This window comes from Bactrocera oleae, chromosome 5 (genome assembly GCF_042242935.1).
Source record: "Bactrocera oleae isolate idBacOlea1 chromosome 5, idBacOlea1, whole genome shotgun sequence".
Classification (NCBI taxonomy): Eukaryota; Metazoa; Arthropoda; class Insecta; order Diptera; family Tephritidae; genus Bactrocera; species Bactrocera oleae.
In genome coordinates, this window is record NC_091539.1 from 25,697,562 (window position 1) to 25,721,318 (window position 23,757).

Sequence of the window (23,757 nt, forward strand, 5' to 3'; positions counted from 1 at the left end):
GTATTATGAAGTTGCCGTCTAGATGGAAACAGATCACCGAACAAAACGGCACATATGTTAACTAAATCCGATCACTGTAACACTTTTTATAAAGCATTGAATGAACAGCAAAAAAGCGGAAGGGAAATAACGGCCAACCTTATATTAACCAATTTTGCACAGGACAAATCTTTTTGACACCTCTTATGACTGTGTGAAAATATGTAGGTGAAATCGGATGATAACTCCGCCCACTCCCCATATGACGGTTTTGGGAAATACTACTAAAAAAGTGATAACTCTTTAACTAAACATGTCAGAGATAGTAAATTTAGTTAACTCTATAGAATTTAATTTCCAAATTGGACAATCTGCGTGTCATCGTCCACTTTTAGGTAAAAACGTATACCTCAAGAATTAATAGACCAATTTCCACCAAAATCGGTGCACAACATTATTTTGATGTTAGTATGCTACAAAACTATCGATGATCGGACCACTCGATAATTTCGATAGTTAAAAAAATACTAACAATAATTTTTCCCCTTGAAATCTACTTACTTTTCGTTGGTTTAAATTACGAGACCTGGGCTTTGTACTCTAAATTTTTATGAAATAATCTTTGCGTATAAATAAACAAACATGAACAATAACGGAAAACACAAAAAAATTAATGAAGTTACATTCAATTCAATATTTCATGTTATTGTACTATTATATATAAACAGCTCTGAGAGCTGACGAGTCATGAAAAGGTAAATTTTTTATACAATTACTAATGTAATAAGAAATCAAGAAATTTATACTTAAATTAAATTTCAGTAGAGTACTTTAATCCTCAATAATCGACTTGTTTTTGCTTGAAAATAGTGATTTGTTGACTTTTTAGTGCTGTTCTCCTATCGATATTAATAATACAGTAATTATAACAATCCATCCGACTCTATAAAATTGTAGGCAAACTAATGCCTCTGGGTGTATGTGTTAGTATGTATGTATCTACATATATTTTTCGAAAATCCGTTTGACTTATATATATATATAAAATGAACAAATCCGAGTGAATACTTCCCCTAGCCTCATATACTTAATATAAGAATTTTGAAACACTTTATGCTTTACATCTTGGTCACTATGTGAGGTATCTCATTGAAAATTTGCGACCATCTATTTTTGGTAATAGTTTTTCGTCCTGACAAAATCTGATAAAATCGGGTTAATACTAAACGTAGCTCCCATATACAAAATACAAGAATTTCAGCCTTCCGGTTGTCTATACTGTATATATCAGTCAATATATAAGATATCTTAACAAAATTAAAGAACGCCTAATATTAAGATGACTATAGTTTAATGCTGAAAATGTTGGAATTGGATATGCCGAATGGTAATGAATAATGCCGAGGACTTAATACATCTGGCATAACTAATTTTTTATATGTTTTTTCGGTACTGTATTTTCCACCAGACTTATGGTCAGTTTAAAAACATTATGGAGTGTCTTTCCACCAATCAAGAATGTGAAAGCAATTCCACTAAATGCTCAGGAAATACATCGAGGACTAAGAGAATTCAATTTACGAATTATAGCGTTTGTGTGAATGTTTTCCTGTCACACAAAACACTTTGATCTTATATCCTGAACTTCACGAATAACTGTTTTAATAGCATTACGCTGTTCATTATTTGCGCTATCATAAAGCGCATTCAATAAATATTATTCTACAAAAGGATCAAAAATATCGAGATCGGCAAATTCTGGGATCATTGTAGGTGTAGGCAAACCAAGTGACGTACATGTAACATTATGTGTTAAAAAAATATCCTCGATTTCCAATAATGCTTTATTGAAAGAAACACTACAACCATTTCTCACGAAGTCTTCACATAAATTATTTCTAAAATCCACCCAAAGTGCTAAGGCGCCACTCGTTTGTAGTTGTTGTAGTCGCTGAATTTGCGTCAACGCAATTTTACCCGTGTTCCGTTGACGTACATGAACGTAAAAATAACATTGTGCACTTCTGTACGTCTTCTTCTTTCCAACGGTATATATTTTATCCATACATATATGTCAACCCAGTCAAAGAGGGAACACAAACTTTTTTATTAGCGTAATTATATATGGTAGATTATAAAAAGTATTTCAAAAGTTTATTTTCTTTTTTTAATGGTTTAAATTACAAATGTTCGCATACTTTATTGAAGTATTGTGCAAATATAATATAACTGAATTCTATTTTAACAATTGTAAACTCAAACGTATTTTTTATACTATCGTAAGGGATATTATAGTTACCTAAGTTATTAAAGTGTTGCATGTCGCGTGACGATTACGTGACGTCACTTATCAGTAATAACATGTGCGCGTAGTTCTCTATTTTTTTTGGAAGGGGAATCTTACATAGGTACTGATAGTTATGCATTATGCACGATTCGTACTGCCCGCTTAAGGGTACACCTCATGCGGGACCACAGTACCGCTATTAAGCATTTCATCGCTTAGGCTTTCGGCTCGCGTCATTTATTCGCTATTCGTGGCTCAAACTTCACTGCTTCTCTGTCGTTCGTCTCTTCTCAGCTCTTGGAGTATCAGTCGTCGTTTTTCCATAATGCTCCATACTTGCCTCGATTCCAACATGTAAGGCACAAGCTTATCTGGAGTTGTTTGTCTCTCTATTGAAAATTTTGGAGTGAAAAAGATATGCCATGTCTATACTTATGCAAGTACACTCGGAAAAACCCATGCCCCGTTAGGAACTGCGTCATATAGAAGTCAGTTTCTCTGTGTTTTCTTTCCACCCAAGCTTGCACATTATCAATTAATCGTTGTGCCCATCTCCCCTTGACTAATGCGTCCCAGCGATTCTGCCATTCCTGTGTGCTGGCTTGTCTTTCCTCTATGCGTTCTGCCCACACTTTTTTTTTTATCGTAAATTCGTTTCAGTTCACGAGCCATTATATCTGGTGGTATCTGCACTTCATATGCCACCGTACGAAATGCTGACGGTTCTGATGGCATATGTTTTTAGCATTAACGCTCGTCGCCATACAGGTACGGCATACATTATGATTGACTGATTGGATTGAACTGACTTTTTCGGTATGGACTTTGTAACTTAGTCTTGCATCTTTCATTACACCCAGGTACTTCAACGATGTTTGTGTCGTGATTATGCCCATCTATGCTAAGATAAATCGTCTCCGGTTTTTTTCCTAATTGTACTAAGCACTGTCTAATCAAGTTGAAGTTTTGAGCATTTATCTGTTGTACAGTATCACTACATATATTTTGGATTTGGTAAAGTTCTTTAGCTACTATTGTCACTGCAATATCGTCGGCATATCCGATTATCTGTAGGAAGAAGAAGTATACCATCATACAGTACATTCCACAGGATTAGTGGAGTACCGTATATTCCCCTCTTTCTATGTTACGTTGACATAGGCACCATGCTTTGTGACAATCGCTTCTCAGTATTTCCATATCACTGTTCCCTCAATATGCCGGTATTCTCCGAGCAGTTTCTTCTTGATGCTCTATACTAATGTGCATAAATCCTTTTTTTTTATAGTAGGGGAAGCATTGAAAACCGAAGTGCGGAGTTTTAATCCGCTAAACCTAACCTACTCCCAACTCATGTCTTTCCTACGGAATCACCAAATTAAGTATTACTTCATGGGAGAGAAAAGGACATTTAGGTCTCCTCTATAGTATTGACTGACTGACTCCTCATTTGTTGTAAGTATCTCAGTTTTGTCATAATTAGAGCTGCCGCTTCGCTAAATGCTTTCCATTTTTCAGAGTACTGACACATGTGTGCTGTCAAAGTTTTCACCGTTAGACTACTGCCGAGTGTAGATCTCAACTTTTCCCTAATATTTAAAAAACTGTGTTCAGAGTCTTCCATGCACTCTGTACACGTTGGACAATACAGACTAACATTATGAGGAATTTTGAAGAGATACTTTCTAAAGCCTTCTTCTTCTATGCCCACACAGTTTTTGGCTTAGGTGGAAATTCAGGTTCCCATGTCGTCTGTCTATCCACGAATGAATGTCCGGAATCAGTCTGTGGGTCCATCGTCCTTTGGATGAGGTTTGCCACCGCTGCTGCCACATTGTTAGGCTCTTGGTTCTCTCCTCTTTTTTTACTTTAGGCGGCATGCTGGCTAATAATTCCGCAGCATCACTTGATGTCGTTCGGATAGCCCTTATTACTCGGATTGCAGAGAGCCTATACACAGCGTTTATTGGTCTAGCAAATGATTTTTTATCTAGCGCTTGTATCCATATTAGTGCTGCATATAATATCACGGATCTCATTGCTTTTGCTATTAAAAACCGCTGCTGGAACGCACGCAGTCTTTATTTCTTTATTTTCCATCATTTTCGATAGGGCGTTATAAATTTTGTTTGCTTTACCGGAAGTATACGCCAGTTGTTCCTTAAATTTTAATTTGGAGTTTAGTATTACTCCCAGATACTTCAGCTGCGGCTGTGAAGTAATCTCGCACTCTTCTATGGTGAATGTTAATCTTTCTTCCACCTTCCTTGTGCTTATGAGCAATACTTCCGTTTTCTGCTCTGCCAGCTCTAAACTCATGGTAGCAAACCATTGGCGAAGACCATTTATGCAATAGTTGCATTTGAGCCTGAGGTCATCTATATGTTTAGCCACTGCTACCACTATGAGGTCATCCGCATACGCTATTGTTTTCACGTTTCCTGGTTGATGTGTTCTTAGTACCCCATCGTACATCAAGTTTCAAAGTAGAGGGCCTAAGACCGAGCCTTGCGGCGTCGAATAACAGTCTGCGATTTTTAAAATAGCTCATTATAATATTTACGAGATATTGGGGAGCGCGTATTTCGTATAGAGCTTTGGTTATATTTGCCCACTTTGCGGAGTTAACCGCATTCCTCGTCCAGAGTAATTAGCGCAATACTTTTTTGTGCCACCTTTCCATCTTTTGCCACTCACTGCACATTTCGCAGTAGCAAAGACTTCTCTTAGTGCGTCAATAGTGGACCACTTTTTTATTAAGCCGTATTGTCTTTCTGATAATCCGTAGGCTTTTTTGGGTAGATTACTCCAAGCGGTTTCTTACAATGCTTTCGCACTCTTTACCAATCGTGTAGAGCAAGCACAATGGTCGATAAGATGAAGGTTCGTCCGGTGGCTTTTTTGGCTTTTGGAGTAGTACCAAACCCTGTATTTTCCAAGGGTCGGCGAACACCTCTTCTATTATACACGCGTTGTACATTTTTGCAAACAAACTGGGTTTTATAGTCATGGCTTCCTTTAGGGCTTTGTTGGGTATGCCATCTATTCCAGGCACTTTGCTGTTTCTTACTATTTTAGCTATGGTCAATATTTCATCCTCAGTGACCAATAATGGTAACTCTTCAGCATCGTTTCGTGGCTTATCGTAAGAGGTAGGGTGGTGTGTCGGAAATAATGACTCGACTACTCTTTTCATAAACGATGCGCTATTAGGCTGCTGGGAAACTGTTTCTTTTACTGCGGGTAATCGCTGATCTCAGGAGCTTCTTGTACCTTTTAAACGTATCCCTGAACTCAATTTCGTTTGCACCACTCTGGTTACGCTGTAGGTGACGTCTGGAGGAGTGACAAAGTTTCCTGAGCGTGGGTATTTCCTCATTCCACCAATATACTGGCCTTCGTTTATTACGGTGGGTTGTCCTACGCATTGTTGCGTCACATGTTGCGGCCAGTGCTTTCCGCACTGCGGATACCAAGTGAGCGGCGTCTTCACCTGGTGTCTCTGAAGCACTCCAGACTATCTCAAAAATATCTTTATCAAAATCTTTTTGCATCCAGCATTGCTTTGGGAAGAATTTCCGGGAGAACAAAACTTCAGCAATTATAGGAGAGTGATCGCTATTTGTGTAAATGTCTGACACCTCCCACTTAATGTCTCTGCTCAGAGTATCATTAGTAAACATAAGGTCTATTATAGAACCTCTATTTCCTTGTTGGTAAGTATTTTTCATGCCGCTAATCATTAACTTGAGGTTCGTTTGGCTCAGGAATTCTAAAATAAGACCCCCACGATGGTTTGTTTTTTGCCCCAAGCAGAAGACCATGCGTTAAAGTCGCCCGCTATTATTATTGGTGATTTGCCTCTGGTTTCTAGGGACAGTTGCAGGAGAAAGTCCTCAAAATCTTTAATTGATGCACTGGGATGGGCATAGCAGCTTACAAAATATATGCCTTGTATTTCTGCCCATGTGAAACCATTGTGAGCGTGCCTGGAGTGCGATATAAAAGATTTTCCTTTGCAAGAGTATTTTGCTGCCTTGCCAGTTCTATCTGCGATCCAAGTGCTTTCGGAACGCTAGCAGTATTGCTCGCTTCATAACGCGATATCAATTTTTTTTCTATAATCGGTTGTTTGAGCAAGCATTGTGCTGCAACACAGTGATTTAGATTTAGCTGCAATATCCTCATTTTTTAGTGACGTCATTATCTCCAGATATTTCGGGCACTTCGTACTCAAGATTGAGTGTTCCCCTTTACAGAGCATGCATTTTGGAGCATTTGTGCATGTCTCTGCAACGTGTCCTCCAGTTCCACAACGCGTGCAAAGAGACGACCTGTCAGTCGGGTTGCAAAATTTTCGTGCCATATGTCCCAGGTTGAAACCCCTAAAGCAGCGCAGGATAGGCGAGTATTCCCGGAGACGACAGATCGACCACCCTACCCTAACTTTTTCGGTTGATTCTTCGGTTTCAAGACTTTGTTATACAGGCTCATTATGCTACTCTGTAGATCGCGCATAGCTTGGTATTTCTTCAGCCTGGTCAGTAATTTCACTATTAAATGTTGATCCAGCAGCGGTGGATTCCTCATTTCAGCCATTAGGTGGCGTTCTCAAATTTTGGAATTCCTCCGAAAAGGATTCTGTGGTATACGCCCCATATTATTCTCAGAGGTCATACCTTAGCTTGAGAATAGTTTGGGTACACCTGTCAATGCGTATGTTTCAACCCTAGCGCTAAAACCTTACTTACGTTATGAATGGTTGGCAACGCCACAACCAAAAGCAAAATAAAAAGGAGAAAACGAAGCGGGGAACAGCTGTTTAATCAAAACAAAACGGCATATTGAAAAATATGCACGTTTTATGTGAATAATAGCAAAAAATTTGGGGAAATGGTAAATATAATATAACTAAATATTACAAAAATTCTCTATAAGAAAGGAGCAGGTAAGTGCAAATGATTTTTTATATAATACTTTGTACTTATCTATTTATTTAGGCTAAATCCACTTAGAACGTCCGGTTTCCCGGTAAGTCCAAAACATAAAACTAGTGTGCCTCACAGTGAAAAGCTGGGATTGTCCGTAGGTAACCTAAGAGCGCTAAAAACACTTCCACTTCACTGAGACACTACACTATATGACATTGAAGAACAAATAATGTATACACAAACCTACATACACATATGCGTACATATGTAAATATGGCACCCGCAAAAATTTCAAACATTGATTACAAAAACAACAATCGTCTCAAGTAGTGGAGAAGCAGCACGCACATGTCAATATGGCAGCCAAATTACTCAAGCCTAAATTTATAGTAAATCACACAACAACAACATTTTCATTCATGAACGCAGGCGTACTCTTAACAAATGATGACTTATTCATAGAAGTAAACGCCGTACACATCTGCTCGAGAATGCGTTTGCCTACAAACGTCTTTTCGCGACGATGGCAAAAGCTAAAAATCATAAATTGAACAACTTTCTGACGTTCCTTCTGGTAGGAAAAGTGTTAACCCCGCAAACACAGATATAAGTGACAAAAATGGGAACATAGTTTTTGTCGATTTAAAATATTTTCCATGGCTCCCAAAAATCTGCGTCGATATATAAGCATGCTCATACATAAACATAAATATTGACGATGGTTTATTGGCGAAGCTAGACACACAGTTCAATAAAAATATTAGTTGGAGACCTAGTCTATTTTTATCATTTTGTATTATCATTCCCATTTTCCAAGTATGTAATTAGATTGATGGAGCGATTTTTAGTTATGTTCTTCTCTTATCATATGCATTTTATGTAGACTAGTGCAGAAGCCTTTGAAAATTATAAAAAAAAGAAATTCATAGTAGCTTAAAACCCATCGGAAAAAAAAAATAACTTACGGGCGATCAGAGATCGGGAAAAAGAAGGGAGGGATGTGGTTGAATTTTTAAGCGTTAAAAAAGGTTTATCTCGGTTTCCGACGGAACTACGAGTCCTATAGAAAAAAGTTATATATCAATGTTGTAGGTAATGAAAACGTCTATAACATTTGTATATAGGTTTCTTTCACATAACCTCTAAATTGATGCGAAAAATTCAAAATTTTTGGTGTAAACATACTTTAGTTTTTTAAATTTAAAATATTAAAGAATAAACCTTATTTCGACCTAAAATCGAAAAACCCCTAATTTTCAATCAAAAGTTCACATGTCAAAATTTCAGATCATTTTAAAAAGTCCATGGGCCATATGTTTCTTGAAATCTCTACTTTCTGATGGTATAAAAAATATATAACTCACTAAGCTCAGAAAACGCAAAAAAGACTCCACTACACCTCTCTCCCATATCTATTTCCGAAACGGCTAGACCGATTTCAATGAAATTTTCGGGCTATCTTAAGGATGGCCCAGCGAGTGATCCTGTAAAGTTTGGTGGCGATCGGACATATTATTTTTAAATGTCAATGACAGTTTATTTACTGCAGATATGCTATTGTTTTTATTACACAATTTTGTTGACACATGCGTCGTTCATATTTATGTCATTTAATTAAGCACATTGAGGTAATTAATTGAACGTATCATATTGGATGTACATTAGTTTAATGTCGAAAATATGTGAAATTATATTATATTACATATAAAAATTTTCATTCCAAACAAACCTTATTGTGTTAATGGTTAAGCGATGAACATAATTTGAGTTGGTTTAGAACTTGTTTAAATCTCATATACCTAATATCATCAATTCCGATTTTTAGGTTAACGTTTTACACGTCAAATATTAAATTTAGCCTCTCCGGTTAAGTTTATGTTAAGTATATCTCATTTGAGGATGATAATAATAAAAAAAAAATCGCTAAGGGGAAGTCAAATATAGATATAAAACTAATTGAGTATAAGACCTTTAATACAATACCTATATCTTTCACGATTTCTTCGAATAATGTATTCGAGTTTCCCAACATTTTTTATTATGTATGAAATAGATTTAGATTTATATATATATATATGAATATAAACAATCTGTCGTTTCGTCCGTTTGTGGTTTGAAAGTGTTCAGATAGTAGGTGTGGTCCCGCCACTAATAGGTCAGCCGCATTAAAACTCATAGCCAAGATGGTGCTTAAGATCTTTATAGGAATCGGTGTAAAAATTGAACAATGCACTGTCTACCTTTACTTGAAATCCTTTATCTTAGAAAGGTAGGGTATCAATTTCAACAGAATTGGATGTATAACCCATCCTTAGATTATTATATTTTAAATTTTCCGAAATCGGACTACGCATTTTTGAACTCCTTTATTTTACAGTATTTAAATGAAGAACCAATAAAAATATGGGAATAACAAATGAATTTAAAAGGCCTCAGTTACCGAACATATGGACCACATGTCTATTGCTGACTTTTTACCGAAAATATCGGTCCATCTATGCGATATATTTTTGAAATTGGGAGAGAATATTTTCCCGATAATAATGTGCTCTATTGGACAAATGGCTAAAATTAGGTAAAATACCTTCTATAAAGATTTTTAAACATTCAGTTGACTATAAACCGTATTTAACGACGTTAACCTATAACATTCGATATACTCAAATTTATGCCGTAAATGTGTAAAATCGCTCTACGAATTGCTCTAGCTCGCTTATATCAGAGAATGTTGATGAGTAGAGAAGGAGCAAATGTTTAATGAAAACTTTTTGAGTACTAATTTGTAATTCCACAAGAGGGAACATCGAAAAGTATAACTTCGAAAAAGAAAAATACACCACACAATATGCGAAATGCTATAAATAGACACAACGAATATTCCAATATGAAAAATCGTTGCGCATACCTATTTAGATTTATGTTTTCAATTTCTATGATATGACAAATTTATAATTATGAAAAACCTTTTGAATTAAAAATCTGTATTACCGGTAAAAACCCCAGAATTCATAATAAAATAAACATTTAATAAGCTAGTTTTCTAACTTATGTATGTGCGTTGCGTAAGCAATATACTTATTAAACAAATGATAATAATAAAACGGAGGCTAAGCGGCCGCGTTTCCACTTTTGTGGTGGCTTAGGTCGTAAGCGCGAAGGAGTTAAGCTCATTCCGAATACGAGCATATACGTTCGAGTCCTAAAATACATAAAATTAAAATTGTATTTAATTTATTTATTTTATTAATTGGAATCTAAGCATATCATAATTCAATTACTTTAATAGCATATTTTACTTCCTGATATAATTAAAATATATCAGGAGAATATGTTCATATGTTTAGGTTTATTGAATATTTCCTTATTATGCGTATTTACACAAATGTGATAATCACACATACATTCTTAAATACACGTATGCTGAAGCTTGCTTCTTCTTGCTCCGCACAAGCAATGACTTTTGTCTACACTTTTTGCTTTTTGCGAGAAACAAGTTGAACGTACATAAGCAAGAAAGGGTCAGGGGCGCACTGCCACATAATTATATCAGATATATATTTTATTTATCGAATTTAAACGAAAAACGATTATAGGTTTAAATTTATTGGTATTTATATTTTTACATATATATTAATTATATTAAGTAAATAAATCATTAATGCATTAGTACTTTTCAATACAAATTAAGCAACATATTAATATATTATGAATCCTCACTTGACACGCCTCTGTGCATGGTGGCAAGCCAAGAAAATAACGGCGAGTTCGCGCGGACATTATGTTGAAAAAAACGAAAAGACGACTTTGTCGACAATCATACATATATACATATGAGCTCGCATACATATTGACGCCGAATTTTGCGCATCGTGGCGGAGTTGACAAAATTTGTTTCAATCAACAATTTTACGACAATGTCGATCGGCTATGTTATCTCGTTTGTCCTTTTTGCAGGGCTTTGCTGTTGAAAACTGACTTATGCTCTTTTGAAATATTGCGATTACCGATTGGGCTGCATTTTCATAGCGTCGTATTTGAATAAAATGGGCTAAATCGACAAACTATGAAATAATGATAATAAGTAAACATATAAAAGTACTATATGGACTGTGCTTAGAATATATAGAAGTAGTTAATGATTTCATATGAATGGCAATTTAATATAAATTTTGTAATTTAATGCCATAAATAGTGCATAATATGCAAAAATATAAATATTATTTAAACTCGCTAATAGGTCATGTTGCCAATTCTCCTTTCTGAAGTGAACATCAGACAAATTCTTCAATTTCTGATTTTAAGCAAATGTTGTGAGGAAGCAGCTTGTGGGCAACATACAAATGCGAGGGGAATGATAGGATCAGTTGTAAAATTGAAACTTCTTCAATTTTACTGAAGACATTCAAAATTCAACTTCATTCATTCATTTTTTTTAAACTTTTGCGTAGGAATTCTATATGAAAACCAAATGTGGTTTACCAGGCGCACAGAAAAAATAGCGCGGCGCAGAGTTATGAACGAACGCACTTTGCTTTGAAGCAGCGCACGTTCCTTATGAATGAATTTGTTGTCGTTGTAATATGAAATACTTAGAAAATATGCCGCGAGTTCGCTTGAATATTATTGGCCGATGATGGTGCGTCTACGTTTTTTTGTCACTTGCGCGAATGTTTGATTTTTTGCGAAAGACATATTGAGGTACATACATATGTACATATATGCAAATATATTTGGACATGCGAATGAAGGAAGGCAATTTCAAGAATATTCATATATAGACATATGAACATTGAAGCAAGTAAACAACAATGGCTGTTTGAGTTCACAGATTAGACAATTTCGCTCGGATATTGTCTGTGGTGCTGCTTGTATAGCACACTTCCTTATTGCAACGTGAAGTATTTTGCCTAAGTTCAAATCTTATCAGATATATTTATATACTCTGTTTTTATTTTTATAACCCTTTTTTATTAAATGATATTTTAATGCTATTTTCATATTATTCCCTCAATACTTATATTTTTTTTTTATAAGTCAATTATTTTCCTTTCTATTATTTCAATTTTTGTTTATACGCATCCCAAAGAACATCTGTGCATATGTATGTATATACATTTTGCTTAGAGAGTGGCGTAAATTGACAGGATGGTGAAATATTATTTTCGAACTTGTGCGTTTTCGATGTTCCCTCATCGTAATTAACATTTTAGTACAGCTAACATTTGCTGCTTCTCTATTCATTAACATTCTCTGGTTTTATGGTATCTGCTTATAATTTGCCACGCATACGATTTAGTTTTACCACAGAATGTTGAAGATTAGAGAAGGAGCAAATGTTAACTGAAAACTTTTTGAGTACTAATTTGTAGTTCCAGATGAGGGAACATCGAAAAATATAACTTCGAAAAATAAAAATACACCACGCAATGTGCGAAATGCTATAAATAGACACAACGAATATTCCTAAATGAAAAATCGTTGCGCATACCTATTTAGATTTATGTTTTCAATTTCTATGAAATAACAAATTTATAATTATGAAAAGCCTTCTGAATTAAAAATCTGTATTATCGGTAAAAACCCCAGAATTCATAATAAAATAAACATTTAATAGGCTATTTTTCCAACTTATGTAAGAGCGTTATGTGAGCAATTGTTTATTAAACAAAGGATAACAATAAAACGGTGGCTAAGCGGCCGCATTTCCACTTTTGTGGTGGCTGAGGTCGTAAGCGGGAAGGGGTTAAGCACAATCCGAATACGAACCTAACGTTCGAATCCTAAAACTCATAAAACTGAAATTTATTTAATTTTTTATTTTATTAATTGGAATCTAAGCATATCATAAAGACAAATACTTTAATAGCATATTTAACTTCCTGAGATAATTAAAATATTTCAGGAAAATATGTTCATATGTTTAGGTTTATTGAATATTTCCTTATTATGCGTATTTACACAAATGTGATAATCACACATACATTTATGAGTACACGTACGCTGATGCTTGCTTCTTCTTGCCCCGCACAAGCAATGACTTTTGTCCACACTTTTTGCTTTTTGCGAGTTGAACGATCGCAGGCAAGGAGGGATTGGGGCGCACTGCCACATAATTATTTCAGATATATATTTTATTTATCGAATTTAGTTTAAAAACTATTATAGGTATGAATATATGTGTATTTATATATATATATAATATATATTATATTACGAAAATAATTCATAAATGCATCAGTATTTTTCAATACAAAATAAGCAACATAATAATAACTAAGAGTCTTCAGTTAGAACGCCTCTGTGTATAGTGGCAAGCCAACGAAATAACGGCGAGTTCGCGCAGACATTGTGTTGTTGAAAGTAACCAAATTACGATTTTGTCGACAAACATACATATATACATATGAGCTCGCATACATATTGACGCCGAATTTTGCGCATCGTGGGTTGACAAAATTTGTTTCAATCAACAATTTTACGACAATGTCGATCGGCTATGTTGTCTCGTTTGTCCTTTTTGCAGGGCTTTGCTGTTGAAAACTGACTTATGCTCTTTTGAAATATTGCGATTACCGATTGGGCTGCATTTTCATAGCGTCGTATTTGAATAAAATGGGCTAAATCGACAAACTATGAAATAATGATAATAAGTAAACATATAAAAGTACTATATGGACTGTGCTTAGAATATATAGAAGTAGTTAATGATTTCATATGAATGGCAATTTAATATAAATTTTGTAATTTAATGCCATAAATAGTGCATAATATGCAAAAATATAAATATTATTTAAACTCGCTAATAGGTCATGTTGCCAATTCTCCTTTCTGAAGTGAACATCAGACAAATTCTTTAATTTCTGATTTTTAGCAAATGTTGTGAGGAAGCAGCTTGTGGGCAACATACAAATGCGAGGGGGATGGTAGGATTTTCAGTGATACAAATTGTAAAATTGAAATTTTGCTGATTCTTCAGTTTTACTGAAGACATTCAAATTCAATTTCATTCATTTTTATTTTTGCGCATTTGCGGTAGGAATTCTATATGAAAACCAAATGTGGTTTACCAGGCGCACAGAAAAAATAGCGCGGCGCAGAGTTATGAACGAGCGAACTTTGCTTTGAAGCAGACGCACGTTCCTTATGAATGAATTTGTTGTCGTTGTAATATGAAATACTTAGAAAATAAGCCGCGAGTTCGCTTGAATATTATTGGCCGATGGTGGTGCGTCTACGTTTTTTTGTCACTTGCGCGATTGTTTGATTTTTTGCGAAAGACATATTGAGGGACATACATATGTATATGTACATATGTGTTCATATATGCAAATATATTTGGACATGCGAATGAAGGAAGGCAATTTCAAGAATATTCACATATAGACATATGAACATTGAAGCAAGTAAACAACAATAGCTGTTTGAGTTCACAGATTAGACAATTTTGCTCGAATATCTTCATACGTCGATATGTGAATATTCTTGAAATTGCCTTCCTTCATTCGCATGTCCAAATATATTTGCATATATGTACATATGTATGTCGCTCAATATGTCTTTCGCAAAAAATCAAACATTCGCGCAAGTGACAAAAAAACGTAGACGCACCACCATCGGCCAATAATATTCAAGCGAACTCGAGGCTTATTTTCTAAGTATTTCATATTACAACGACAACAAATTCATTCATAAGGAACGTGCGCCTGCTTCAAAGCAAAGTGCGTTCGTTCATAACTCTGCGCCGCGCTATTTTTTCTGTGCGCCTGGTAAACCACATTTGGTTTGCATATAGAATTCCTACGCAAAAGTTTATAAAAAATGAATGAATGAAGTTGAATTTTGAATGTCTTCAGTAAAATTGAAGAAGTTTCAATTTTACAACTGATCCTACCATTCCCCTCGCATTTGTATGCTGCCTCACAACATTTGCTAAAAATCAGAAATTGAAGAATTTGTCTGATGTTCCCTTCAGAAAGGAGAATTGGCAACATGACCTCTTAGCGATTTGAAATATTATTTTAATTTTTTTCATATTATGCACTATTTATGGCATTAAATAATAAAATTTATATAAAATTGCCATTCATATGAAATCATTAACTACTTCTATATATTCTAAGCACCCTCCATATAGTACCTTTATATGTTTACTTAGTATCATTATTTCATAGTTTGGCGATTTAGCCCATTTTATCTAAATACGACGCTATGAAAATGCAGCGCAATCGGTAATCGCAATATTTCAAAAGAGCATAAGTCAATTTTCAACAGCAAAGCCCTGCAAAAAGGACAAACGAGACAACATAGCCGATCGACATTGTCGTAAAATTGTCGATTGAAACAAATTTTGTCAACTCCGCCACGATGCGCAAAATTCAGTGTCAATATGTATGCGAGCTCATATGTATATATGTATGTTTGTCGACAAAATCGTCATTTATTTACTTTCAACAACACAATGTCTGCGCGAACTCGCCGTTATTTCGTTGGCTTGCCACTATACACAGAGGCGTTCTAACTGAGGACTCTTAGTATATTATTATGTTGCTTAATTTGTATTGAAAAATACTGATGCATTTATGAATTATTTTCGTATTATAATATATATTATATATATATATGAATACACATAAACTCATACCTATAATCGTTTTAAAACGATAAATTCGATAAATAAAATATATATCTAAAATAATTATGTGGCAGTGCGCCCCAATCCCTCCTTGCCTGCGATCGTTCAACCCGCAAAAAGCAAAAAGCGTAGACAAAAGTCATTGCTTGTGCGGGGCAAGAATCTGCGTCTGCGTACGTGTATTTAAGAATGTATGTGTGTAAACCTAATCATATGAACATATTTTCCTGATATATTTTAATTATATTAGGAAGTAAAATATGCTATTAAAGAAATTGAATTATGATATGCTTAGACTCCAATTAATAAAATAAAAAAATTAAATAAAATTTTGAGTTTCATGTATTTTACGATTCGAACGTATGTGCTCGTATTAGGATTGAGCTTAACTCCTTCACGCCTACGACCTAAGCCACTACATAAATGGAAACGCGGCCGCTTAGCCACTGTTTTATTGTTATCTTTTGTTTGATAAGTATATTGCTTACGCAACGCATATACAAAAGTTGGAAAAATTGCATATCAAAGGTTATTTGATTATGAATTCTGGGGTTTTTGCCAGTAATCCTCCTTTTTAATTCAAAAGGCTTTTCATAATTATAAATTTGTCATATCATAGAAATTGAAAACATAAATCTAAATAGGTATGCGCAACGATTTTTCATATAGGAATATTCGTTGTGTCTATTTATAGCATTTCGCACATTGTGTGGTGTATTTTTCTTTTTCGAAGTTATATTTTTTCGATGTTCCCTCATGTGGAATTACAAATTAGTACACAAAAAGTTTTCAGTTAACATTTGCTCCTTCTCTATTCATTAACATTCTCTGGTTTTACTAGAGCTGTGAGAAATATTGACTCAACTCTTTGGAGAAGCTTGAAAATATGATATTAAAATCAACCTCAAATGAAATACATACTTGGACAAAATTGTGTATATTGGTTATATGAGGAAAAGTCAAGCAGAGGATCGGAAATCATTATAAAAGGGATAGGAGGTTTAGACTGAAAATCATTATATGTAGTATAGTCAAACCTGGTTAAGAGAGAGTTCAAGGGACCATGATTTCTTTATCGCTTATAGAGGCTTCTCACTAACTCGACAACAAGTTGATTTTTCGTTTAGACATTATAAGTTGTTGTAAGAGCTGTACCGTTTGATGCAATGGTATTTATGAACTGCAGGGAGCATGACAAATAAGTGAATACAATTAAATATTATTTTCATGAATTTTAAGAAAACCACATGGTTCCTGATTCCTGAAAAAAAGAATGAATCATGCAAAGGAAAATTGTCGCTTATAGGGGTAAATACAAGGGCGGCTCTCTGTTATAGAGGTCAGAGTGGGAAAAAGGCTGTCACTTATGGATTTTTTTCTTTTAAACTCATATAGGTTTTTAAGAAGTCAAAGTTCGGGACCGGAGAATTATTCTCATAGAGTTTCCTCGCTTACCCATTTCTGTCTTACTGAGGTTTGACTGTATATGGATGCTGTCTGCTATACAAATACAATATAAAACCAACTAAAAGTTTAAAAATCCTTATATTATGTGAAGGGCAGCTGGTAGTTTAGTATTTACCCGATATTATCCATTTTTGACACAAAAGTTTTTCTCCGAATTTCAGTAATACATAAAAGTATGTCTCACAGATTGACCAATATTTTTTTTAAAGGTCAACCATTAGCACTGGGGTTCACAAATTCGGCATCTAGTGGCTTGACAAGTTATTATCCGATTTTGACAATTTTTGTGAATAAATCTTTTATATTCTATGCAACAGGGTTTATTTCCTATAGCTCCATACAGAATTCAACCAATTTAAATCTTAAATGTAATACTAAAAACTCAACTACAGTTCAGAGATTAGGTGATATTTAAATTTAAGTCAGTTGCGTCACGATCGTAAATAGTCACTTTAAATTTTATTTTTTAAGAAAATATGCACTTAGGTATTTTTCGCGCAGCTATATTAAAGCATTAATTTATTGTTTTACATCTTGTTGAAAAATATTGGCAATATCCTGCAGTGTTGTAGTGGTTTGTTCCAAAATCTTCTGGGAAAGGCCCTGCAACTTTGGTTCTTCAGTCTCCTTTATTTTGTTTATTTTGACTAAAAACGCATCTGCTCCAGTTTTATATTTTTCAAGTACGACTTTTACATCAGGCGATTGTTTGATTTCTTCTAAAGCTTTATCTACAGATTCTCTTAAACTCTTGACAGCTTCGTTATCTTTTAAGTTTTCAGTCTGAAATAAATAAAATAAGTTTAAAAATTTGATCTACTAACTTATCAAATTCACCTCTTTTTTGATATTTGCACCCCACTCATCTAATTGTTTAGCAACATCTCGTCCACTTTCTTCAAACTTTTGTGCGTTAAATGATTTTGAAACCGTATCTCCAAATTTCTTAAAATTCTCATTAATAGTCTCAAATAAATTCAAAATCGATGGAGCTTCTTGATTAGATGCAACCTCACGTATTGAACGAGCACTGACGCTCTGAAATAGTTAATCATTATTTAATTATGTATAACTGTTTTAAATTGTGTAATATCACCCTCACCGCAAAAAAGATGAAGCTTAAAATGAATACTTGTTTGAAGTACATTTCTGTAAAATTTGCTTTTCCAATAATAAGAATGGGACTGCTCCAAAATAGTGAATATACCACTTTATATACCATTTCGAATAGAGGAATGTCCAAAGATCATGCGATAATTTATTTTATTTGAAATGAGAAAGTGTTTGCTTTAATACTTATGTCTAATATAGTATTGTATCTTCTGAACAGTGCCCACTGAGTTATTGTTTTTGCCTTTTGATAAGTAAGTTTAAATTCTTGCTCCATGGTGTACGTATAAGAGATATGACACTAAAAAAAAACTATTTTAATATATTTACTAATGCCAAGTGTTGATAACATAGGACACCATTTTTTAAATACATACACGGACGCATATACCTACATAGCAAACTAACATTAGTTTAGATTAAATCACCATGTATACTATATGGGTACTACTACAAATTATGGGACTTCTGTATTATGTATTACATATGTATCTATTAACAGTTAAGGCTTTTGTATTTGACAGACATTGATTTCTTCCAGTGTTCTTAAATGCTATATTAAAGTGACATATACTTGTCCTCGAAGTTCGAAATTAAGCTTGTTTCACATATCATTATTAATTATAATATACAATTTACTAAAAAAGTAAAAATATGTACATAATCTATCCATTCTTCTCATTTTAATGAGGTATAATATTTTTCTACCGGGCTTTTAGTGGATGCTAAAAGTTACCAAAGTTAGGTCTTCGAAAAAAAAATTTATTTAAAAAATATTGATTTCATTTTTGGAAATACTTGTATGATATTGTTGTGCATGTACGTGTTATATTTGTTCGTATAGTTTGTATTTACTATGCATTGTAGTTTTTTCAACGGTTCAAATGTTAGATGGTGAAGATTTTGTATTTGTGAAATTGCCTGGAATGCTTTATTATTACTAACTTCATTGGCAAACACTCTCATATTAATTACTTGTATTGTAAATATGTGCGTATTCTGTTGGAAGCCCTTTTGATAACGAAAGTTCATTTGACGTTGAAAGTTTATTTAATGTATACATATCTTAATTATTAAAAAGGCAGCTTCAAAACGGATCTAACTTTCGTAATAAACAAGAAAAAACGTTAACTTCGTTTGCAACGAAGCTATAATTCAAAAAAACAAAGGTTCCCTAAAAGAACTTGATTCCGATCTAATTTCGCGAAAATACCTCGTCAAAAAGTTTTCCACGGAAGTACTTGGCAGCTATATGCTATAGTGATCTGATCTAAAACATTTCTTCGGATATTACATTGTTGCCTTGGGAAATAACTCATGCCAAGTTTTGTGCGTATAATATGTTAAATAAAAAAGTTTCCCTTACAAGCACTTGATTCCGATTGTTCAGTTTGTATGGCAGCTATATGCAATAGTGGTCTGATACCGTTCCGACAAATGAGCAGCTTGTTAGTGAGGAAAGGACAGGTGCAAAATTTAAGATTAATAGCCTAAAAACTGAGGGACTGATAGCTTAAAGACACACGGACATAAATCAACTCAGCTCATTATGCTTATCATTTATGCCTATATTTTATAGGTTCTCCGACGTTTCCTTCTGAGTGTTATAAGCTTCGTGGCAAACTTAATATACCCTGTTCAGGGTATAAATATAAATAAATATATATATATTTTTTTATCACTTTTACAAAAAAAAATATTTTCAGTTTTGTCAAAGTGTTCGACGTGGAAGGATGTTGTTTTAGTGAAATTTGTAGGAATAGTGTATGGAAAAGTTGAAAGGTGGAATATTTGGTTCAACAGTTATTGAAAGAAACAGATTTTGTCAAAACTATGACTGTTCTGGAAAGCAAATCGTGAAAAAGTTTTGTGTTGATAGTCGAAAATATCTTCGGTATAAAATATGCTGAAAACGAAGTCATTAAAATATAGATTATTTTCGCGTTCATAAATAATAACTTTGGAAACTATAGTGAGGAAAAGAGAGAGCTAGAGAGAGAAAGATATAAATGTTGATGGGGTGGGATACATAGTTATTAAAAAACGATTGTCGACTGTAAAATTATAAAAGAAAAGCTTACAAAAGTTGTTTTATTGAAATTCAACATATTTGTCTCTCTGTTTACTTCTATGCATTCTTATTTAAAAAAAAAACTTGGCATTATTAATACACATATCTTCTATTTTGTTTTCTGATTTGTAACTTAAAAAGAAAATAGAGATTTAAAAAAAAACGACATCTTATAAAATCATTGATAGTCATGATTTGTGAGCCCAAATATATCCAAAATTGATCTTATATTCAGCCGCGTTTTGTACAGTACAGAGTCACAGAATTTGGAAAAACGTATCTCGAAAGCCGAAATGCTTTGCGTTGTCAAATTGCATCAAACGTGGCTTGGGGGATGAAGTTATTGCGAAGTGAGTTACCAACAAAACTCTTTTGGAAACAATTTATCGGGTTGAATTTCGATTTCCACCTCTTCAATGACTTGCACTTTAGTATGTACTAGTTGTAAAAGGAGTAGATTTTTTGTTATTTATAAAACTAGCAAAACAACTTTGTTGCACACCAAAAATTGCTTATTCGACTCATTGAACCTGTTATTTACGATTTTAAACTTTTGCAGTTATCGTCCCATTACTTAGTGCCTATTGCCCGCGGGCACCATGACGGTTCTAGCCTAAATTAAGGTGCCTTAATTAATATTAAGTTTTTTTTATGTAAAAATAGTTCTCTATTGATTATAGATTGCAAAAAACTATCGTGCCAATTTTCAAACTTGATTTGGTCCTTCTGTCTGTCAATGTGTTAAGAGTAAAACTTTTTTAGTACTAGAATTTTGTTAAAGAGGGTTTTTAATCAATTGAAAATAAGTGACACCTTACTAAATTTAAATTGACGTATTTCTTTAAGACATTCACAAGCGCAAGTTTGATAAAATTCAAAAGAACAAAATACAATTTCTCCTCTATTTGCTCTATAGTTTGAAATGTTGAATTATTCTAAAACAATTCTGTTTCGGAATTTATTACCCAAGCCAATTTAACTAACTGCATAGTTTTGTTCTGATTTCTTGTGACTGATTTATAGTGTATAACTATTGAGGTGTTACAAATAACCATTAGGTGAACAAAACTATTATACTCTGTTGGAACATGTAATATAGCTGTAATAATGCAATAATTGGGTCATTACCATGATTAAAAAATGTTGTTAAGTGAAAATTACAAAGTGCTACAACTGAGCCACAAATTAAGATACAAAACAGTAATTTAGTACACTACATTGAATTTTAATAATTTAAAACTTTTTAAAAGTGAACGTGTCACGGCACCTATAGTAGTAAACTTTTTTTTCTCACAAACTCTTCATACTAAATCGACCAAACTTGCTGATAATAAGTCTTTCTAGCATTTCCTTACATTGTTGAAATTTACTTACCTACGACAGATGAACTACATATTATGTACATATGGATATGCCTAAAATGGATACAATTGGGCGAAAACTTGACCTAGCCCCCATATAATTAATATCAGGATTTTCGAACCTCCAGCAGACTTTATTCCATATGATTAGTTATGGTATGAGGGTACCTTAATGAAACCCTGACAGCATTTTATTAGTCTGTGGTGTGTTAGTAGTGTGTGGTATTTGTAAAAATTTATAAAATCGGGCCAATATTACTCCCAACTCCCATATACAACTCATAATGATTTTCGTATTCTAACAAGTTTTATGCCGAATATGTCGGTCAGTGAGTATTATTTATATTATATTATATATAAAATTGCTTCAAAATGTGTTCTCGAGTATAGCTGAACAAGGTGAAAATAAATGACCCATTAAATGATTTCCGTTTTTCCACCTGTATTTAAAACGTTCAGTTTGGTTAAAATATGTGATATTTTTTTTGAAATTAATTACTCACTTGTTTAATATAAAGTTTTTCTAACATCTGAAGGAATTTTCCCTCTTTTGATCCTTGCAAGTCGCAAGAGTGTAAAATGTTCGGTTACAGTCAAACTTAGCCCTTCTTTGCTAATTCCCTTTGAAGTGTTCCAAAAGCATTAAACATTTAAATTCCCCCCTAAACCCTATCGGCGTTACCAGGAGAACACATTTAACGAGTGAACACTGATTTTTTCATTTCGGATGATCTAGCACCAAGTTATAAGGTCGACGCAATCCTATTTTTTTCCTAGATACGTTCGAATAAATACTACCATTGCCATATTTTTATACCCTGAACAGGGTATATTAAGTTTGACACGAAGCTTTTAGCACCCAGAAGGATCAGCACGACGAGTCGATATAACCATGTCGCTTTTTCTTTATATACGCAAACTAGCCCCTCAGCTGATGAGATATCGATCATAAATTTTGCACACGTCCTTTTCTACCCAAGAAGCTGTTCATTTGTCGGAAACGATATCTGACTACTATTGCATATAGCTGTAGAAGTCAGATCAAAATCAAGTTCTTTTATTAAATATTTTGTAACATATTTGTGAAGGGTATAATTGCTTCGGTGCAACGGAAATTAACTTTTGGTTTAATAGTTATTCGTGAAAATTGTATACATCATTCTTCGAATGTCATACTTTAATGGACTATTGTTTTGAATAAAGAGATTTTGACTGTGTGTGTAAAATTCACTAAAAAATTACTGATTTTGCACCTTTTTTGTCTGGGAGGTTATTTGCCAGACTGCTGTATAATTTGACTGCTGACTGTATAATTTGACAGCCATCGTTTCGGGTAAACTTGCTATTAGTTATAATAAGACATTTATTTTGTTTAACATATTTATATTAATTAAACAACCATTTAACTGTTCATTAATTTTCTTAATAGTACAGTCAATGGATGAAGCGTTGATGAAGTTCACCAACATTTTGCGGATATCCTAGTGTAAAACTTCAATATTAAATGTTGCACAATTTCATTCCTTATAACAAACAAACGAAAATAGACGAAATACTTTTTTTAAGTTTTTTGATATATTTAAATTATCAATGACTTATTTAATATACTAATTTTCTTTATAAATGTAGAAAAAAATTTTCAACTGCCCTATATATCGTTACATTATAGCGTAATGAATATATTCATTCTTAAGATGAGGTGCCGTTGCAGGGAATTTTTCAGTATGACAATGATCCAAAACACTGACTGAAAGATGTAAAATCATATTTGATGCATGTATGTGTAATGGATTGGTCACCAAAATTAAAAGTCGATACATTGCAATTTGTAATAAAATAAAAATGTTTAAAAAAATGTTACTCCAACAAGTAAGGGGGGGGGGGGGGGGCTAAGTTCGAGTGTAAGTAAACATTTCATA

At 33.7% G+C, this 23,757-nt stretch overlaps 1 protein-coding gene and 1 long non-coding RNA gene across 2 annotated transcripts; both read right to left on the reverse strand.

The window, feature by feature from the left end:
* Positions 1–17,727: 17,727 nt before the first annotated feature.
* Positions 17,728–18,597, reverse strand: LOC106625113 (uncharacterized). The gene is made up of 3 exons (XM_070110808.1): positions 18,399–18,597; positions 18,134–18,334; positions 17,728–18,079 (listed from the first exon to the last, which is right to left on the reverse strand). Exons 1-3 carry the CDS (start codon positions 18,516–18,518, stop codon positions 17,816–17,818), a joined length of 585 nt encoding a protein of 194 aa, XP_069966909.1. The 5' UTR covers positions 18,519–18,597; the 3' UTR covers positions 17,728–17,815.
* A 1,871-nt stretch (positions 18,598–20,468) lies between these two features.
* Positions 20,469–21,756, reverse strand: LOC118682561 (uncharacterized). Its single transcript, XR_004978367.2, has 2 exons — positions 21,606–21,756; positions 20,469–20,915 (listed from the first exon to the last, which is right to left on the reverse strand). It is a non-coding gene; the product is annotated as an uncharacterized lncRNA (long non-coding RNA).
* Positions 21,757–23,757: the final 2,001 nt, after the last annotated feature.

Coding starts and splice junctions, on each gene's coding strand:
- LOC106625113 (XM_070110808.1), bottom strand. CDS start 18,518: ATGGTATATAAAGTGGTATATTCACTATTTTGGAGCAGTCCCATTCTT. Junction 18,335..18,398: donor TAAGCTTCATCTTTTTTGCG/GTGAGGGTGATA, acceptor TAACTATTTCAG/AGCGTCAGTGCTCGTTCAAT. Junction 18,080..18,133: donor GTGCAAATATCAAAAAAGAG/GTGAATTTGATA, acceptor TATTTATTTCAG/ACTGAAAACTTAAAAGATAA.